The sequence below is a fragment of the Podarcis vaucheri genome (assembly GCF_965113315.1).
Source record: "Podarcis vaucheri genome assembly, chromosome: Z".
NCBI classification, from domain to species: domain Eukaryota; kingdom Metazoa; phylum Chordata; class Lepidosauria; order Squamata; family Lacertidae; genus Podarcis; species Podarcis vaucheri.
Genome location: NC_138758.1, coordinates 39,132,821 through 39,147,721, shown reverse-complemented (window position 1 = coordinate 39,147,721; position 14,901 = coordinate 39,132,821). Strand labels below are relative to the sequence as shown.

The 14,901-nt window shown below is 44.2% G+C and overlaps 1 protein-coding gene across 1 annotated transcript; it reads left to right on the top strand.

Moving 5' to 3' along the window:
• The first annotated feature begins 7,221 nt into the window (after window positions 1–7,221).
• ZMYND19 (zinc finger MYND-type containing 19) lies at window positions 7,222–14,901 on the top strand. The gene is made up of 6 exons (XM_082208065.1): window positions 7,222–7,497; window positions 8,737–8,796; window positions 10,057–10,163; window positions 12,140–12,280; window positions 12,796–12,976; window positions 14,208–14,901. Exons 1-6 carry the CDS (start codon window positions 7,447–7,449, stop codon window positions 14,349–14,351), a joined length of 684 nt encoding a protein of 227 aa, XP_082064191.1. The 5' UTR covers window positions 7,222–7,446; the 3' UTR covers window positions 14,352–14,901.

Genomic DNA, 14,901 nt, shown 5'->3' with positions numbered 1-14,901 from the left:
AAGCGGCAGCCTTCTGCTGGATGAAAGATTGGATTCTATTAGAAAACACTGATGTCCTAGATCTGGAAGGCTTCAACAATTCGTTAGGTTGGCATGCGTACTTGTGGTATGACAAGGGTAAATCATATGGAATGTTTAAAAACCATATTGTCAGAAAAGCAATATATATGGTCTGGAAAAAATACAAAGACTTATTGGAAAGCAAAACTCCGAGGTGGATCTCACCAATAGAGGCCAAAGCTCGGAAAACAACCAATATGGAGGCTTATTGGCCGAAATATTGGGAAATAATAGAAAATATTGAAGGTAACTGGAGATTGCAGAGCTTTGAAAAACTAAAGGATAAGGTGCAAAATTGGCTGCATTATGCCCAAATTAATGAGGTTTTTAAGCTAGACAAAAAAACAGGTTTCCAGGTGGAAAAATCGAAACTTGAGACAGAGTTGCTTGAACCAAAGACCAAGTTATTATCGAGAATGTATAACTTGCTGCTTAAATGGAACACTCAAGATGAGACAGTTAAACCAGCAATGATAAAATGGGCTCAGGACATTGGTTATAATATTATGTCTGATGACTGGGAAAGGTTATGGACCACCGGTATGAAGTTTACTGCATGTAATGCTTTGAAAGAAAACATTATGAAAATGGTATACAGGTGGTACATGACCCCGGTTAAGCTAGCTAAGATTTACCATTTGTCCGATAACAAATGTTGGAAATGCAAGGAAGCTGAGGGAACATTCTTTCACCTCTGGTGGACCTGCCCAAGACTGAAGGCCTTCTGGGAAATGATCTATAATGAGTTAAAAAAGGTGTTTAAGTACACTTTTCCCAAGAAACCAGAGGCCTTCCTTCTGGGCATTGTCGGCCAGAAGGTGTCTAAAAAGGATAGAACTTTCTTTATGTACGCTACAACAGCAGCAAGAATTCTTATCGCTAAGCATTGGAAGACCCAAGATTTGCCCACACTGGAGGACTGGCACACGCAACTGATGAACTACATGGAATTAGCCGAGATGACTGCAAGGATTCGAGACTTGGGAGAAGAAGCAATGGAGGAGGACTGGAAAAAATTTAAAGACTATTTGCAAAAGTATTATAAGTTATATGAAACATAAGATGTCGTGTGATTGGGAATCTAGCCCCAGTAACAAAACTTAATTATTTATGAAATTTGACAAGATTTATGAAAGAATCAAGGTTTAAATGGGTAAAAACGATATTATGGTATATTGCTCAGAGTATATATTGATCAAGAGATTTAAATTTAAACTGTAATTGAAAATAGAAAGAAACATACGAAATAAGGATATAATTTGCTGATAAATTTATTGTTAAGAAATGCATTCTGCGAGGGATGGGGGAAGTCCAATGGAAATTTGAAATGAGTTATCGAAATGGTCGTGTTTTTCTTTTTCCTTTTTTTCTGGTCTTTTTTTTTTTCTTCTTACTTTTTGATCTCTTTGTTATTTCTGTAAAAAATGTAATAAAAATTATTATAAAAAAATAAAATAAAAATAACTATGAAAAAAATTGGCTTGAGGTAAAAATAAATTTAGAAATATGGAGCAGAATGAATCTCTCAATGTTAGGAAAAATATCGGCGATTAAAATGAATGTGTTGCCAAGAATGCTATTTCTTTTTCAATCAATACCAGTTATCCTGAAAGATGAATGCTTTAAAAAATGGCAGAAAGAGATTTCAAGATTTATCGGGGGGGGGGGGCAAAAGGCCAAGGATAAAACATAAAATACTTACAGATGTAAAAGATAGAAGTGGGTTTGCCCTCCCAGACCTTAAATTGTATTATGAATCTGCTTGTTTGGTATGGATCAGGGACTGGATGAGATTGGACAAGCAAGAGGCATTAGAACTAGAAGGACCTGGCACGCATACTTATGGTACGGGAAAGGGAAGATTCATAGAAGTTTTTACAACCATATAATCAGGAAATCTCTAATGAGAGTATGGGAGAGATACAAAGACTTATTGGAACAAAAGACCCCGTGGTGGCTTTCACCACATAAAGCATTACTGCTCAAACCACTTGGAAAGAAAGGAAAATGGCTCACATATGCTCATTTATTAAAGGAACATGATGGAAAATGGAAATTAAGAGATTATGATGAGATCAAATACCACTTTCAGAGTTGGTTGCATTATCAACAACTATATGAAATACACAAAGAAGACAGCAAGAAAGGATTTAGTTATACAGTGGTGCCTCGCAAGACGAAATTAATTCGTTCCGCGAGTTTTTTCGTCTAGTGAATTTTTCGTCTTGCGAAGCACGGTTTCCCATAGGAATGCATTGAAATTCAATTAATGCGTTCCTATGGTCAAAAAAAGTCCAATCAAAGCCAAATTTGGTACAAAAAGAGTTTATTAACTGCTCTTTAAAGTCACACATACTTTAAAGAGCATATCAAAAATTGAAGGAACAATAAATTAAGTTTCTAAACATGACAGGAAAAACATTTAAAAATCAAAAAAGGGTACATTAGATTTTCTAAGACTCTGGGGGACCACTCGAAGAAGGTTCCTCTTCCACTCTTTGCTTCTTGCTGAGGAACCTGTCCATGGTCTGCTGCTTCATCCGCCTTTTCAGCAGCTCCTTGAGAGGCAACATGACCGTCATATCAAAAGTGTTCGCTTGGTCATGTGCCATGTGCTTCTCAGGGTGGTGCCGCTCTGCAAAAGCCTGCACCTCCTTCCACTTCTGGCAAATGTCCCTCAGTTCTTTGGAGGACGGCCGTTCCTCAGTTGCTTCCTCCTCTTCCAGCGAGGCCTGCTCCTGCGCAACCTCTGCCTGCAGTTCAACCAGCTCCTGGGTGGTCAGCTTGTGGTCGTGCTCCTCCACCAGCTCGCTGACGTCCTCCTCTGTGACCTCCAGGCCCATGGTCCTCCCCAAGGCAACAATGTCCTGCACCACTGTTGACTCTGGTGCATCAGAGTCACTTGGTGCCACACAGTCCGGCCACAGGCTGCGCCAAGCGCAATTCAAATTTCTCTGGCTGATCCCGTTCCAGGCCATGGTGATCATCTTCAAGCAGGTGACAATGTCGAAGTGGTCCTTCCAGAATTCCCGCAGGGTGATGGTGGTGCAATCAGTCACCTCGAAGCATCGCCTGAAAAGCTCCTTGGTGTAGAGTTTTTTGAAATTGGCGATGACCTGCTGATCCATCGGCTGGAGCAGTGGCGTGGTGTTAGGCGGCAGGAACATGATTCTGATGAAGCTGAACTCCTCCAACAAGTCCACCTCAAGGCCTTTAGGATGAGCAGGAGCATTGTCCATCAGAAGCAAAGCCTTCAGCGGCAGGTCGTTGTCCAGCAGGTACTGTTTGACAGCAGGGCCAAAAGCAAGATTGACCCAGTCCATAAACAGCACACGTGTGACCCAAGCCTTGCTGTTGGGTCGCCACGTGACACTCAGCCGCTCCTTGTCGACCTTGTGTTTCTTGAAGGCCCGTGGGTTCTCCAAGTGGTACACCAGCAGGGGCTTGATCTTCAGGTCGCTGCTTGCGTTGGCACAGAAGAGCAGGGTCAGACGGTCCTTCATGGGCTTGTGGCCAGGCAACTTGGCCTCCTCCTGTGTGATGAAAGTCCTTTTGGGCATCCTCTTCCAAAACAGCCCGGTCTCGTCGCAGTTGAAGACCCTCTGTGGAACGTAGCCCTCCGTCTTCACAACCTCCAGGAACTCCGCTGCAAAGTCTTCAGCCGCAGGAACATCAGAACTGGCAACCTCTCCATGCCTGACCACGCTGTGGATTCCAGATCTTGCCTTGAACCGGTCAAACCAGCCTCTGCTTGCCTTGAAGACTTCTGGCTCGCCTGAGGTTCCTGGCTGTTCCCGGATGAGGTCTGCGTGCAAGGCCTTGGCCTTCTCACAAATGACGGCCTCAGTCACTGTGTCCCCTGCACGCTGCTTCTCTTCTATCTAGATGAGGAGCAACTTCTCTACCTCCTCCAGAACAGCTGGGCGGTTCTTCACGATCCTGGTGACCTCCCTTGGCTGCATCGGTCGCAAGGATCTTCTCCCTCATCTTCAGGATGGTCCCGATGGTCGATGGGTTCCTGCCGTACTCCCTGGCGAGGTCTGTCACACGCATTCCACCGTCGTGCTTCCAGATGATCTCCTTCTTCATTTCCAGCGTCACTTTCTCCTTCTTCCTCTCGCCGGCCTCCGCAGCAGCAGCAGTCTTCTTGGGTCCCATGGCAGCACAGCTCTTACCTTCGTAAACTCGGGGGGGGGGGGAATCAGCAATTCAAACCCAGAACCAAGTCCTTGAATTCCAAACACCCAACCCAAAATCCAGAAAGCCCAAAAAAGTTTTAAAAGTTTAACTTACGAAATGACTGCAAATCATCAAAGTCTTCAAAATCCTCAAATGGCTGCAAAAGAAGTTTTGGGAAAGCTTTAAAAACCACCAAAGTCTTCAAGAACCTCAACTGTTTCCCCAGCCCCTCCCCAACTGTGGCAAACCCCTCCCCAACTGTTCCCCCATCCACCCAGCACACAGAAATTCAAACCCAGAACTTTTTTTCGGAAAAACAACAACATGGTCCAATGGTCACAGAAAACCATAACTTTTTTTAAAAAACCACACAAGCTCCCAGATTCTTGCAAACCCCTCCCCAGCTGTTCCCCCATCCACCAAGCACACAGAAATTCAAACCCAGAACTTTTTTTCGAAAAAAAATAACATGGCCCAATGGTCACAGAAAACCATAAAAATTCAAAAAAAAAAAAACCCCACACAAGCTTCCAGATTCTTGCAAACCCCTCCCCAGCTGTCCCCCCAGCCACCCAGCACAGAAATTCAAAACCCAGAACTTTTTTCAAAAAAAACCAACATGGCTCAATGGTCACAGAAAACCATAAAAAATTTTTAAAAAACCCCACACAAGCTCCCAGATTCTTGCAAACCCCTCCTGAACTGTCCCCCCAGCCACCCAGCACACAGAAATTCAAAACCCAGAACTTTTTTTCAAAAAAACAACAACATGGCCCAATGGTCACAGAAAATCATAAAAATTCAAAAAAAACCCACATAAGCTCCCAGATTCTTGCAAACCCCTCCTGAACTGTCCCCCCAGCCACCCAGCACAGAAATTCAAAACCCAGAACTTTTTTTTGAAAAAAACCAACATGGCCCAATGGTCACAGAAAACCATAAAAATTCAAAAAAACTACACACAAGCTCCCAGATTCTTGCAAACCCCTCCTGAACTGTTCCCCCAGCCACCCAGCACACAGAAATTCAAAACCCAGAACTTTTTTTCAAAAAAACAACAACATGGCCCAATGGTCACAGAAAATCATAAAAATTCAAAAAAAAAAAACCACATAAGCTCCCAGATTCTTGCAAACCCCTCCTGAACTGTCCCCCCAGCCACCCAGCACACAGAAATTCAAACCCAGAATTTTTTTTCAAAAAACCCCCAACATGGCCCAATGGTCACAGAAAATCATAAAAATGCAGAAAAAAACCACACAAGCTCCCAGATTCTTGCAAACCTCTCCCCAACACCAAGTCCTTGAATTCTAAACACCCCAACCCAAAATCCAAAAACCCCCAAAAAAGTTTTAAAAGTTTAACTTACCAAACAGCTGCAAAGTAAGTTTTGGAAAAGCTTCAAAAATCAGCAAAGTCCTCAAAAACCTCAGAAAAGGCTACCACACCGCGTGCTATGTGTTGCTCCTCGAAGTCAAGTCGCAACTGCACCTCTTCCAGCAATGCACCCTGGGTATTAACGGTTTTACGAAAAAGGAAACAAACTTGCAAGACGTTTTTGTCTTGCGAAGCAAGCCCATAGGGAAATTCGTCTTGCGAAGCACCTCAAAAAACGGAAAACCCTTTCGTCTAGCGAGTTTTTCGTCTCGCGAGGCGTTCGTCTTGCGGGGCACCACTGTACTAGATCTAGGTTTCAAACGGAAGTGATTGAAGGGAAAGTGAAACTACTGAAGGCCGCATACAGCATACTATTAGAATGGGAGACGAAAGATGAAGAGGTAAAATCAGTTATGATTAAATGGGCACAAGATGTAGGTCACAACATTATGATGGAAGATTGGGTTAAATTATGGAAAACTGACTTAAAATTTACAGATTGTTCCCTATTGAAGGAGAATTACATGAAGATGATGTACAGATGGTATACAACACCAGTGCAGTTAGGGAAAATGTACAAAACTAGTTCAAATATATGTTGGAAGTGTAAGGAAAAGGAGGGGACATTTTATCATATGTGGTGGGATTGTAAGGTAATTTAAAAATTTTGGAAAATGATATAAAACAAATTGAAGAAAATGTTCCATTTAACATTTGTTTAAAAACCCGAGGCATTTTTGTTGGGGATTGTAGGGAAAGACCTGCCAAAGAAGTTGAAAAACATCTTCATGTATGCGATAACAGCCGTGAGAGTTCTGGTAGCACAAGGATGGAAGAATGAAGAAACCCCAACTAAAGAATCATGGCAAGAAAAATTGATGGACTATGCAGAACTGGCAAAACTGACATATAAGCTATGGGACAAGGATAACTGTGACTTTAAGGATGAATGGGAACCCTTTACAAAGTATCTGAAGACGCAACAAAGCGAACTGGACTCCTTGGCAGGTTTTGAATAAACATTCACAAACTTTTTATTGATAATAATCAGCTAAATAGTTTGAGGATCTATGCAACTTTGTGACATGCAGAAAACAGCATGAAACCAAAGGACTGGAACTGAGGGTGGGTGGGTTTGGTGTGGGAGGGGGGGGAGGAAAAATGGGGGGGGGACAAGGATGATATGTTTTTGGATAATATGTCTTGTTATAATTTTGAATAAAAAAATAGATCCTTGGGAAACCAAATAATAATAATAATAAATATATTAAACGCGCACTAATATGGGGTACCCCACCTCGCAAATAATCTCTCTCTCTCTCTCTCTCTATATATATATATATATATGGGACGTGCCCTTTAAAAGGCGGAGGAGGGAGGTTCTCCTCGCGTGCTCAGTCGTGCCCATTCGCCGGACGGGAGAGAGAGAGAGAGAGAATTCCCGCGAGTGCGATGTGCGTCATCGGCCGCCGCCGCCGGACACGTGACGCGGCGCCGCGGCTGCGCTCGGTCGCGCCGGGCGGCCCTCGGGCGGGTAGAAATGACGCGGCGACGCGGCTCGCGCGCTGATTGGCGGGCCGCGGCTTCATATTGGTGGGGGAGGGGGGAGGAGTTGGTGGCGGCGGCAGAAGAAGAGAGCGGCAGCATCAGCGGCGGCGCCGGCGGTGCGCGCTGCCCCGCCCCCCGCTCCCCATCCTCCTGCCCGAGGCGTGCGCGAGGCGGCGGCGCGTGGCATCGGGGTCTCCCTCCGGCCTGCGCCTCTTCCTCCCCTCCTCCTCCTCCCTCTTTCCCCTTTCCCCCCTCCTCTCCGCTCCCTGCCAGGCCAAGGCCATGACCGACTTCAAGCTGGGCATCGTGCGGCTCGGCCGGGTGGCCGGCAAGGTAAGCGTGGGGCCCCGTAGGGCGGGGCGGAGTGGGAGAAGTAGCATTTGCGCGTCTGTATGCGGTGTGCGTGTGTTTCCGTGCCCGCGCGTGTTCTGTGTTGGGAGACCCGCGCCCCTTCCTCTATCACATTACCGCCCCCTCGCGCGTCTGACCTGCTCCGTTACGTCACACAGGACCCCTCTGTGACGTCACTGGGTTCATTGTGGTTCTATGAGCCCATTATTAGTATTATTAAAGATAGAAGGATACGGGAGGCTGGTTTTAGTTTAGAGGTCCCTTTTCTCTTTTTTACTCTCTTTGCATCTATCCCTGTAGAGGGGTAATGAGCTGTTCTGTGGAGCACTTCCCGCTGGTGGACCTCAAATGGGGAGATTTCTTTCTTTTTATATCCTCCGCATTCAGGCTATAAAGGGGCCCATAGCTCACTGGCAGAGCACATGGAGGTGGCATCTGCAGTTTCAAAGGGTTACATAGCAAGTGTTCTGAGAGGTTTCTTTCTGCTTTGGAGTGTGCCTACTGGTTAGACTAGGTGATGCTGACAGATTTATAGTCTGACCTGATCCTAAGTAGCTTCCTATTTTCTTGTGCAGATTTGATACATATTTATTGATACATATTTGTTGTAACTTTCTTTTGTTGTTGTGCTTTTCTGTTTTTGTTTTTTGGAATAAGCATGGACCACAAAGGATGTGTACCAATATTTGGTCCAATGTCTTGCTTTACAGGTTGTTTGGGTTAAGTTTTGTATGTTAATCTGTTATAGCAAAAACTGAAACACAAAACTGCCCATTAAAGGCTAACTGATTTGTGTGGTATAATCTATATTGGGCCAGAGCTGCCCCTCTCAGTTGCAGATTTTGGTCTCTGAGCAAGAACTTGCATTTTACAGTTCTTTCTTCCTCTCCTGTCCTACTTCCAAAGGCAAGAGAAAGGCAATACACCCCTTTCTGGCATTTGGACTTCCCAGAAGGCTTGTGGACACAATGGTAGGTAGAGATCCCAGAATGCTCAAGGCTAACCCTGGAGCAGCTTTCCCCTGGTTTAGACAAGTGTGCGAAGTATGCCCAGTCAGATTAATGACTTATTTAAGGTGTAAAACTTCTCTTTTCAGTGTAAGATGTGCCCTGGAGTAGCTTAAATTGTTGGTTTGCTGAAATTAATGAAGAGTGCCTTGCTAGGTATTGGAAAAGTATCCGCACTATAAAGTATTTAATTACCCTTCCTTTTTTATTCTAGACAAAGTACACACTGATTGACGAGCAAGACATTCCACTTGTGGAGAGTTACTCTTTTGAGGTAAGAACCATGTTATCTACCTTATTTCCACATTCCAAGTGTTGAACTCAAACTCCCATCAGGTCCAGTTAGCATATTCAATGGCTGAAGAGCATTGGGAGGACCACATGTCAGCTATTATTCCTCTTGATCAGGGATGGGGAACCTGTGGCTCTCCATATGAACCCTGACCTGACATGGCCAGTAATTAGGGTAGATCAAAAACAGGCAGGTTGACTGTATAATGAACCTGCTTTAAGCAAACTCATGAAAGCCAGTGGTCTCATATACAGTAATGACTATCTGAATAAGTTGGCAGAGAGAGAAGAGGAGGCATTTTCCCTTGAAACAGCATGTGGGTCATAAAAAGACTCAGCCCGATCCAGACATCTGGATTTGGGAAAGGACTTGTATGAAAAGTACCAAGTTCTCCAAAGACTCAAACTGTTCTCTGAAGTAGGATAGCCAGGCAAGTTGTCCTTCACTTGCAGAATCAGGAGTTGCTTTACTTTAGAATGAATTTTCTTTTATATAGGCTTCATGTATTTTTAGATTGGATTTTGCAGAGCTTAATAAAAAATGTATTGATCTTGGAAAAGGGGCCGATTTGAAATACACTGACATTACACTTTCACCCATTCATTTACCTGATATCAACAGGTTCTGCACAAGCTTTTGAGGTGTCTGGGGAAAAATTAGAGACTCGACATGGTTTATATATATCCTCAGGCTCACTGAACAAGAAGGCTCTGATCTTATATAGAGTGTCTGTTAACTCACCACAGAGTGACTCAAGCACAGAAACTGGGTTCCTGGGGCAGAGCATGCATCTCATCTGACATTTCCCATGTCCATTATTGACCCACTTTCTCTCGTCTGATATAGACCTGACTGATTTTGAACTTTAGAGGCTCTACTCAGAGTACCTCTGCCTTCAGATGTTTGTTGACTGGGAACAGAGTCCCTTGTCTGGTAGCACCCTTTTTCTGAAACATTTTCCCTAGTCATAATTTGCATAGCACCATCATTTAATATCTTTTATGTGACAAGAGAAAACTTTTATTAACCCAAATGTTTAATATTTTGCCATTTATTTGTTTTTTAACATTTCTGTTACTTGGGTTGCAGTTTTCTGTTTTAATGACTGTTACGTTTCTGTCCATTAATAGTTGTACTTACATTTTACTGTGTTTTGTATTTGAAGCTGCTATGATGATTAGATGAGCATACAAATATTTTAAACAAAAAGTATGAATAGATGTGTTCTCTGTCTTTGGCCAGGCTCGAATGGAGGTCGACGCAGATGGAAATGGTGCTAGAATATTTGCCTTTGCGTTTGACAAAAACCGAGGAAGAGGCTTTGGACGCCTGCTGCACGAGTTACTGTGGTAGGTATCATTATGCAGGGGATAACATAACTGCAGGTTTCCAGACTGCTGAGGCATGTGTATGCATAGTCTTTGGAGATGGACACTATAATGGCAACTCTCACGTGTCAGGGTAAGCCATAAGCCGTGGTTTGCTGTGCATGAGCAGATAGCGTCTGTCTTACCTCTCCCCATTCATGGTGGGAAGAAAGAAACCACAATCCCTGTCTTAGCATTGTGTCCAAACCAGGGGTTGTGGTTTGCTTTTCTCCTGACAACCCACAGTGTGTAGCCAATGTTTCTTTTTACGATACGATATCTTTATTGTCATTGTCCCATGCAGAACAATGAAATTGAAAAACTACATAAAACTACATAAAACATTCAAAAACACCTAAAAACTCTGAAACCCCATTTTAAAATACACTATACTATAAAGACCCCTTATGCTGCGTTTAGAACCAGAATTGCATTTGCGTAGAAACTGTTTCTCAGGCAGCTAGTCCTGGCCTTTATAACCCTATACCTTCTTCCAGAAGGCAGAAGCTGAAAGAGATCATTTCCAGGGTGCGTACTATCCTGCGCTATCTCTGCCGCTTTCTTATGGCACCTGGCAGCATAGATTTGATCTAAGGTGGGAAGAATGCACCCAATAATTTTCTCTGCAGTCTTTACAACCCTGGATAGCATTGTTTTTTCCCTGGCCATGCAGCTCCCAAACCACACACACAGACCATAAGTTAACACGCTCTCCACAGTGCAATGGTAGCTTTCTGATTGTGATTTGCTTGTGATCTGATTGTGATTTTAGCTTTCTGATTCTGATTTGTTGGAGGTGAAACAAACCATAGTCCCTACTTTGGACACATCTTCTAAACCCAAGGGATCATGGTTTGTTTTCTTCTAGTAGGGTCAGAGGGGAGACAAATACATTCACAGTAAACCATTAGCTAAGGTATACTGTGATGTACAAACTGAGCCACCATGTAAAAGGAAAGTGGGCTGTGTTGTGTGTTAAAGTATCTTTACCCCCTCCCTTTTTCTCTCTATAATTTGAACATGCAAAACTGCCATGTATTTAGATCTAGGTTGATCCATCTAGCTCTGTGCTGTCTATGCTGACTGACTGACTGACTGACAGCAGCAGCAGCTTTCCTGGGTTTCAGGCAGGGGACATTCCTGGTCCTACTTGGAAATCCTGGAGATTGAACATGGGACCTTCTGCATGCAAAATGCTCCAACCCATCCAAGTGCCACAGGGCTACCCACAACTTGAAGCCAGGGTTCCAATATCGAGAGACTCTACTGCTGAGCTACAATCCTTTCCCTTTAACAGCTTGGTTGACTTAAAAGAAAAAAGAATTTGCCTGCTACCTAGAAGATGCCAGGTGTATTTCTAAGGCATTTCCCCTGATCACCACCCAATTTACAGTGGTACCTTGGGTTACAGACGCTTCAGGTTACAGACTCCGCTAACCCAGAAATAGTACCTTGGGTTAAGAACGTTGCTTCAGGATGAGAACAGAAATCATTCAGCAGCGGTGCGGTGGCAGCAGGAGGCCCCATTAGCTAAAGTGGTGCTTCAGGTTAAGAACAGTTTCAGGTTAAGAACGGACCTCCGGAACGAATTAAGTTCTTAACCCAAGGTACCACTGTATCTCTAATTGCAGGTATGCCTGCAGAAGGTCATCAGCAGAAGATCTTAAGAACTGGACAGGGGGGTGGGTGTCCTTTATGCCTTGGGTCCTAAGCCGTGTAAGGTTTTAAATTTTCAGACCCAGCACCTTGAAGTCAAAGTAAGCTTGTTAAGCTCTTTTGAGATGTGTTGTCTCCAGTGACCTGCTCTGGTTAGAACCCTGGTAGCAGCTCTTTGAGCGTGTTGGAGTTTCCATACTGCCTTTCAAGGGCATCCCATGATGTATTATAGGAGTCCAAGCAACAAGAAGCATCTGAATGCTTCCTTTCAGGAATTGCAGGTGGCTCGTCTTCTCTTTCAGGGAGAGGCATAGGGGGGGCATCGCCCCTGGCTTTCAAGTCGTGCATCTGAATGCAGTGACAGTGGACAATCGTCTAGACAACCTGCGATTGGTTCCATGGGGATGGAGGCCCAAAGCCGAAGAAATCTCTAGTAAACAAAGGTAAATTCTCAACAACAATATCACAGGCAAGAGGGACAAAAGGGGCTGGAAGTCAAACAACCCCAGAACTTGTTTTTTGGCATAACCCCTTGATGATTTTTTTTATGTGTGTTTCTTTGCATCTGAAGAAACTGTGGTGCTAAGTTCTCTCTGACCTGGCCATAGAGGGGAGGATATGTCTCCCATCCTAGGTTATTTATTCTACTCACGCAGCAACAATTCTCAGGAATTCCCCTGAATGAGGAATCAGTTGTTAAACTACTATGGTAATTGTATGCCTGCTAGCGAGAACAGGGGCCTTATAACAACTTTCAGCACCCTTAACAAGCTAAAGTTTCCATAATTCTTTAGGGGAGGACATATCTGTTTAAGGCTGTATCAGAGTACTTTAAAGGTATGTTGTGATTGTGGCTACTGTCAACTCTCTGCTTTGAGAGGGTTGGAGTTTTAACATGTTGCAACGGTGCAGCACAAGCTTGCTGCGGAAATATTTAATTTGCTGTTTTTTCTTGAAGGGAACAAAGCTTATACTGGCTGGCGATCCAGCAGCTTCCCACAGACCCCATAGAGGAACAGTTTCCGGTGCTGAATGTGACACGCTATTATAACGCTAATGGGGATGTTGTGGAAGAAGAGGAGAGTTCGTGCACATACTATGAATGTCACTACCCTCCCTGCACAGTGATTGAGAAACAGGTGCGTTCAAAACCAGAAGCAAGTCATGGATAAGACCGTCCTTGTTCTAGGCTGGCTGCTGCAAGTTCACCCTCTTCAGTGTGGTTGCTTCTTTTTAAAAAATCAAAAGTCCTTAGGCACAGCTAGTGTGTTCTTTGCACCCCCTGCAAGGAATTTCACTGCACCGTTTTTAGCCTAAATAGTTATCCTGGCCAGCGGCTTCCAAGCTTCAGACACGTGTCTCTCTCAATGGTGTTCTGTGAAGTACAACTGACTTTGTGCTACCATTCTATTTGGATAACTTCACCCTACCTCTCGGTGTGGAAAAGTCAGTGTTGCCCATAGGCCAAACCCCTCTTTTCCTAGCCCACTTTTTCTTAGGACAGGGTCATGGGGAAACAAGATCAGAATGAACAGCTCTGGTTTTAAACCTCACTGAAGTAACTTTGTTGTATAGAAGGATGGATAGAAGTCACCCGAAAAGATAACCTGTACAAAGGGAATCTGTTCCTTTGATGACAGTTTTGGATGCTTTTGTGGAGGAAAATATGTAAATAGGTCTGTGAATATAGAAGGGTCTCCAACTCAGCAGGAGAGCATCGGTTTTGAGTCCCAGGTTCAGTCTCTTGCTAGAGCTGCGAAAGATCCCTGCTCAAAACTTTGGAGCACTTCTTCTGTGCAACATAGGTGGTACACTGAACTGGGCCATACTAGTCTGATTTGGTGTCAGGTAGTGCTCTATGTTCCAAAGCCATAGTTATAAACCCAGGGGTGGGGAACTGCAGCTCGAAACTCCCTCAGCCCCAGCCAGCCTGGCCAGTGCAGGAGGTGGAGGTGGCGGGTGGCACAGTTCCCTATCCTTGTTGTAGACCATGAGGGAAAGAAATTGAGAGTGCAGTCCTGTACATGTTTACTCATTCCCATTGAATTCAGAATGTCTAAGATTGGGTGGGGGTGGAGAAAAAGAAGATGATACTCATAATGAGACCTTCAGGTTCATAAACAAGAGAAGTGCACCAGTGGGGGCTGGATAATATTTTATCCACAATGAAAACCAAGGCAGCATTTTTGTAGGGTTCCCAGGCTGTTCTACCCAGATCCTGACCAGGCCTGCTTTAGTTCCTACAAAGATTGCCCTGGGACTGGCCACCTTAGGACCCTTTTGGTTGGCTTGCTTTTGTGGGGGATGGTTTTCTTTCTCTAGGGGCCTTGAAAAGGGATACTGATTTTTGTCCCGTACTCCTCTCTCCAGTTACGTGAATTTAACATCTGTGGGCGGTGCCAGGTCGCACGGTACTGCGGCTCGCAGTGCCAGCAGAAAGACTGGCCGGCCCACAAGAAGCACTGTCGGGAGAAGAAGCGAGTCTTCCAGCAAGAGCTTGGACCAGAACGATGACCAGCTGGCTGAGGCCTTAGCCCCACAGGGCACCTTCCCAGAAGGTTAAGGAGGAGGTGCCCACTTTGCACGAACTGCTCACTTGAAGCCAGAGGCACTGACAAAAAGGAGAGAGAGAGAGGAGAAATTTTTTTTTTATATTTGGAAAGACAAACCAATCCCTGTGATGCTTGAGGAAAGGGACTGACTCTTCCCTTCCAGTGTTAAAAAAAGAAAACGTCTGAAGCAAAAAAAAAGACTACTGGGGAAGCTCTCCTGCTTGGAAGCTTTCTGTTATTTATATGTTAATATGTTTGTAAAGTTGTGTACAGAGTTTTTGGTTTTTTTGTGTTAGAAGTTCTCTTGCATAGGACTCATTTACTGTAATGTTCAAGTGAGAACACATTGTTGGTTGAAATAACTGTCCAGTAGCAAAAAGAGAAACAAAAAAAAAGCTTTTCCTCCCCCTGTGGCTAGGAGAAGGCCTGGGGAGCTAGCTCAGAACATCAGCAGTTAAATCTGAACAACTCTGCATGGAAAGTTGTGTTTTCAAGTAAAGGATTGGAATGGA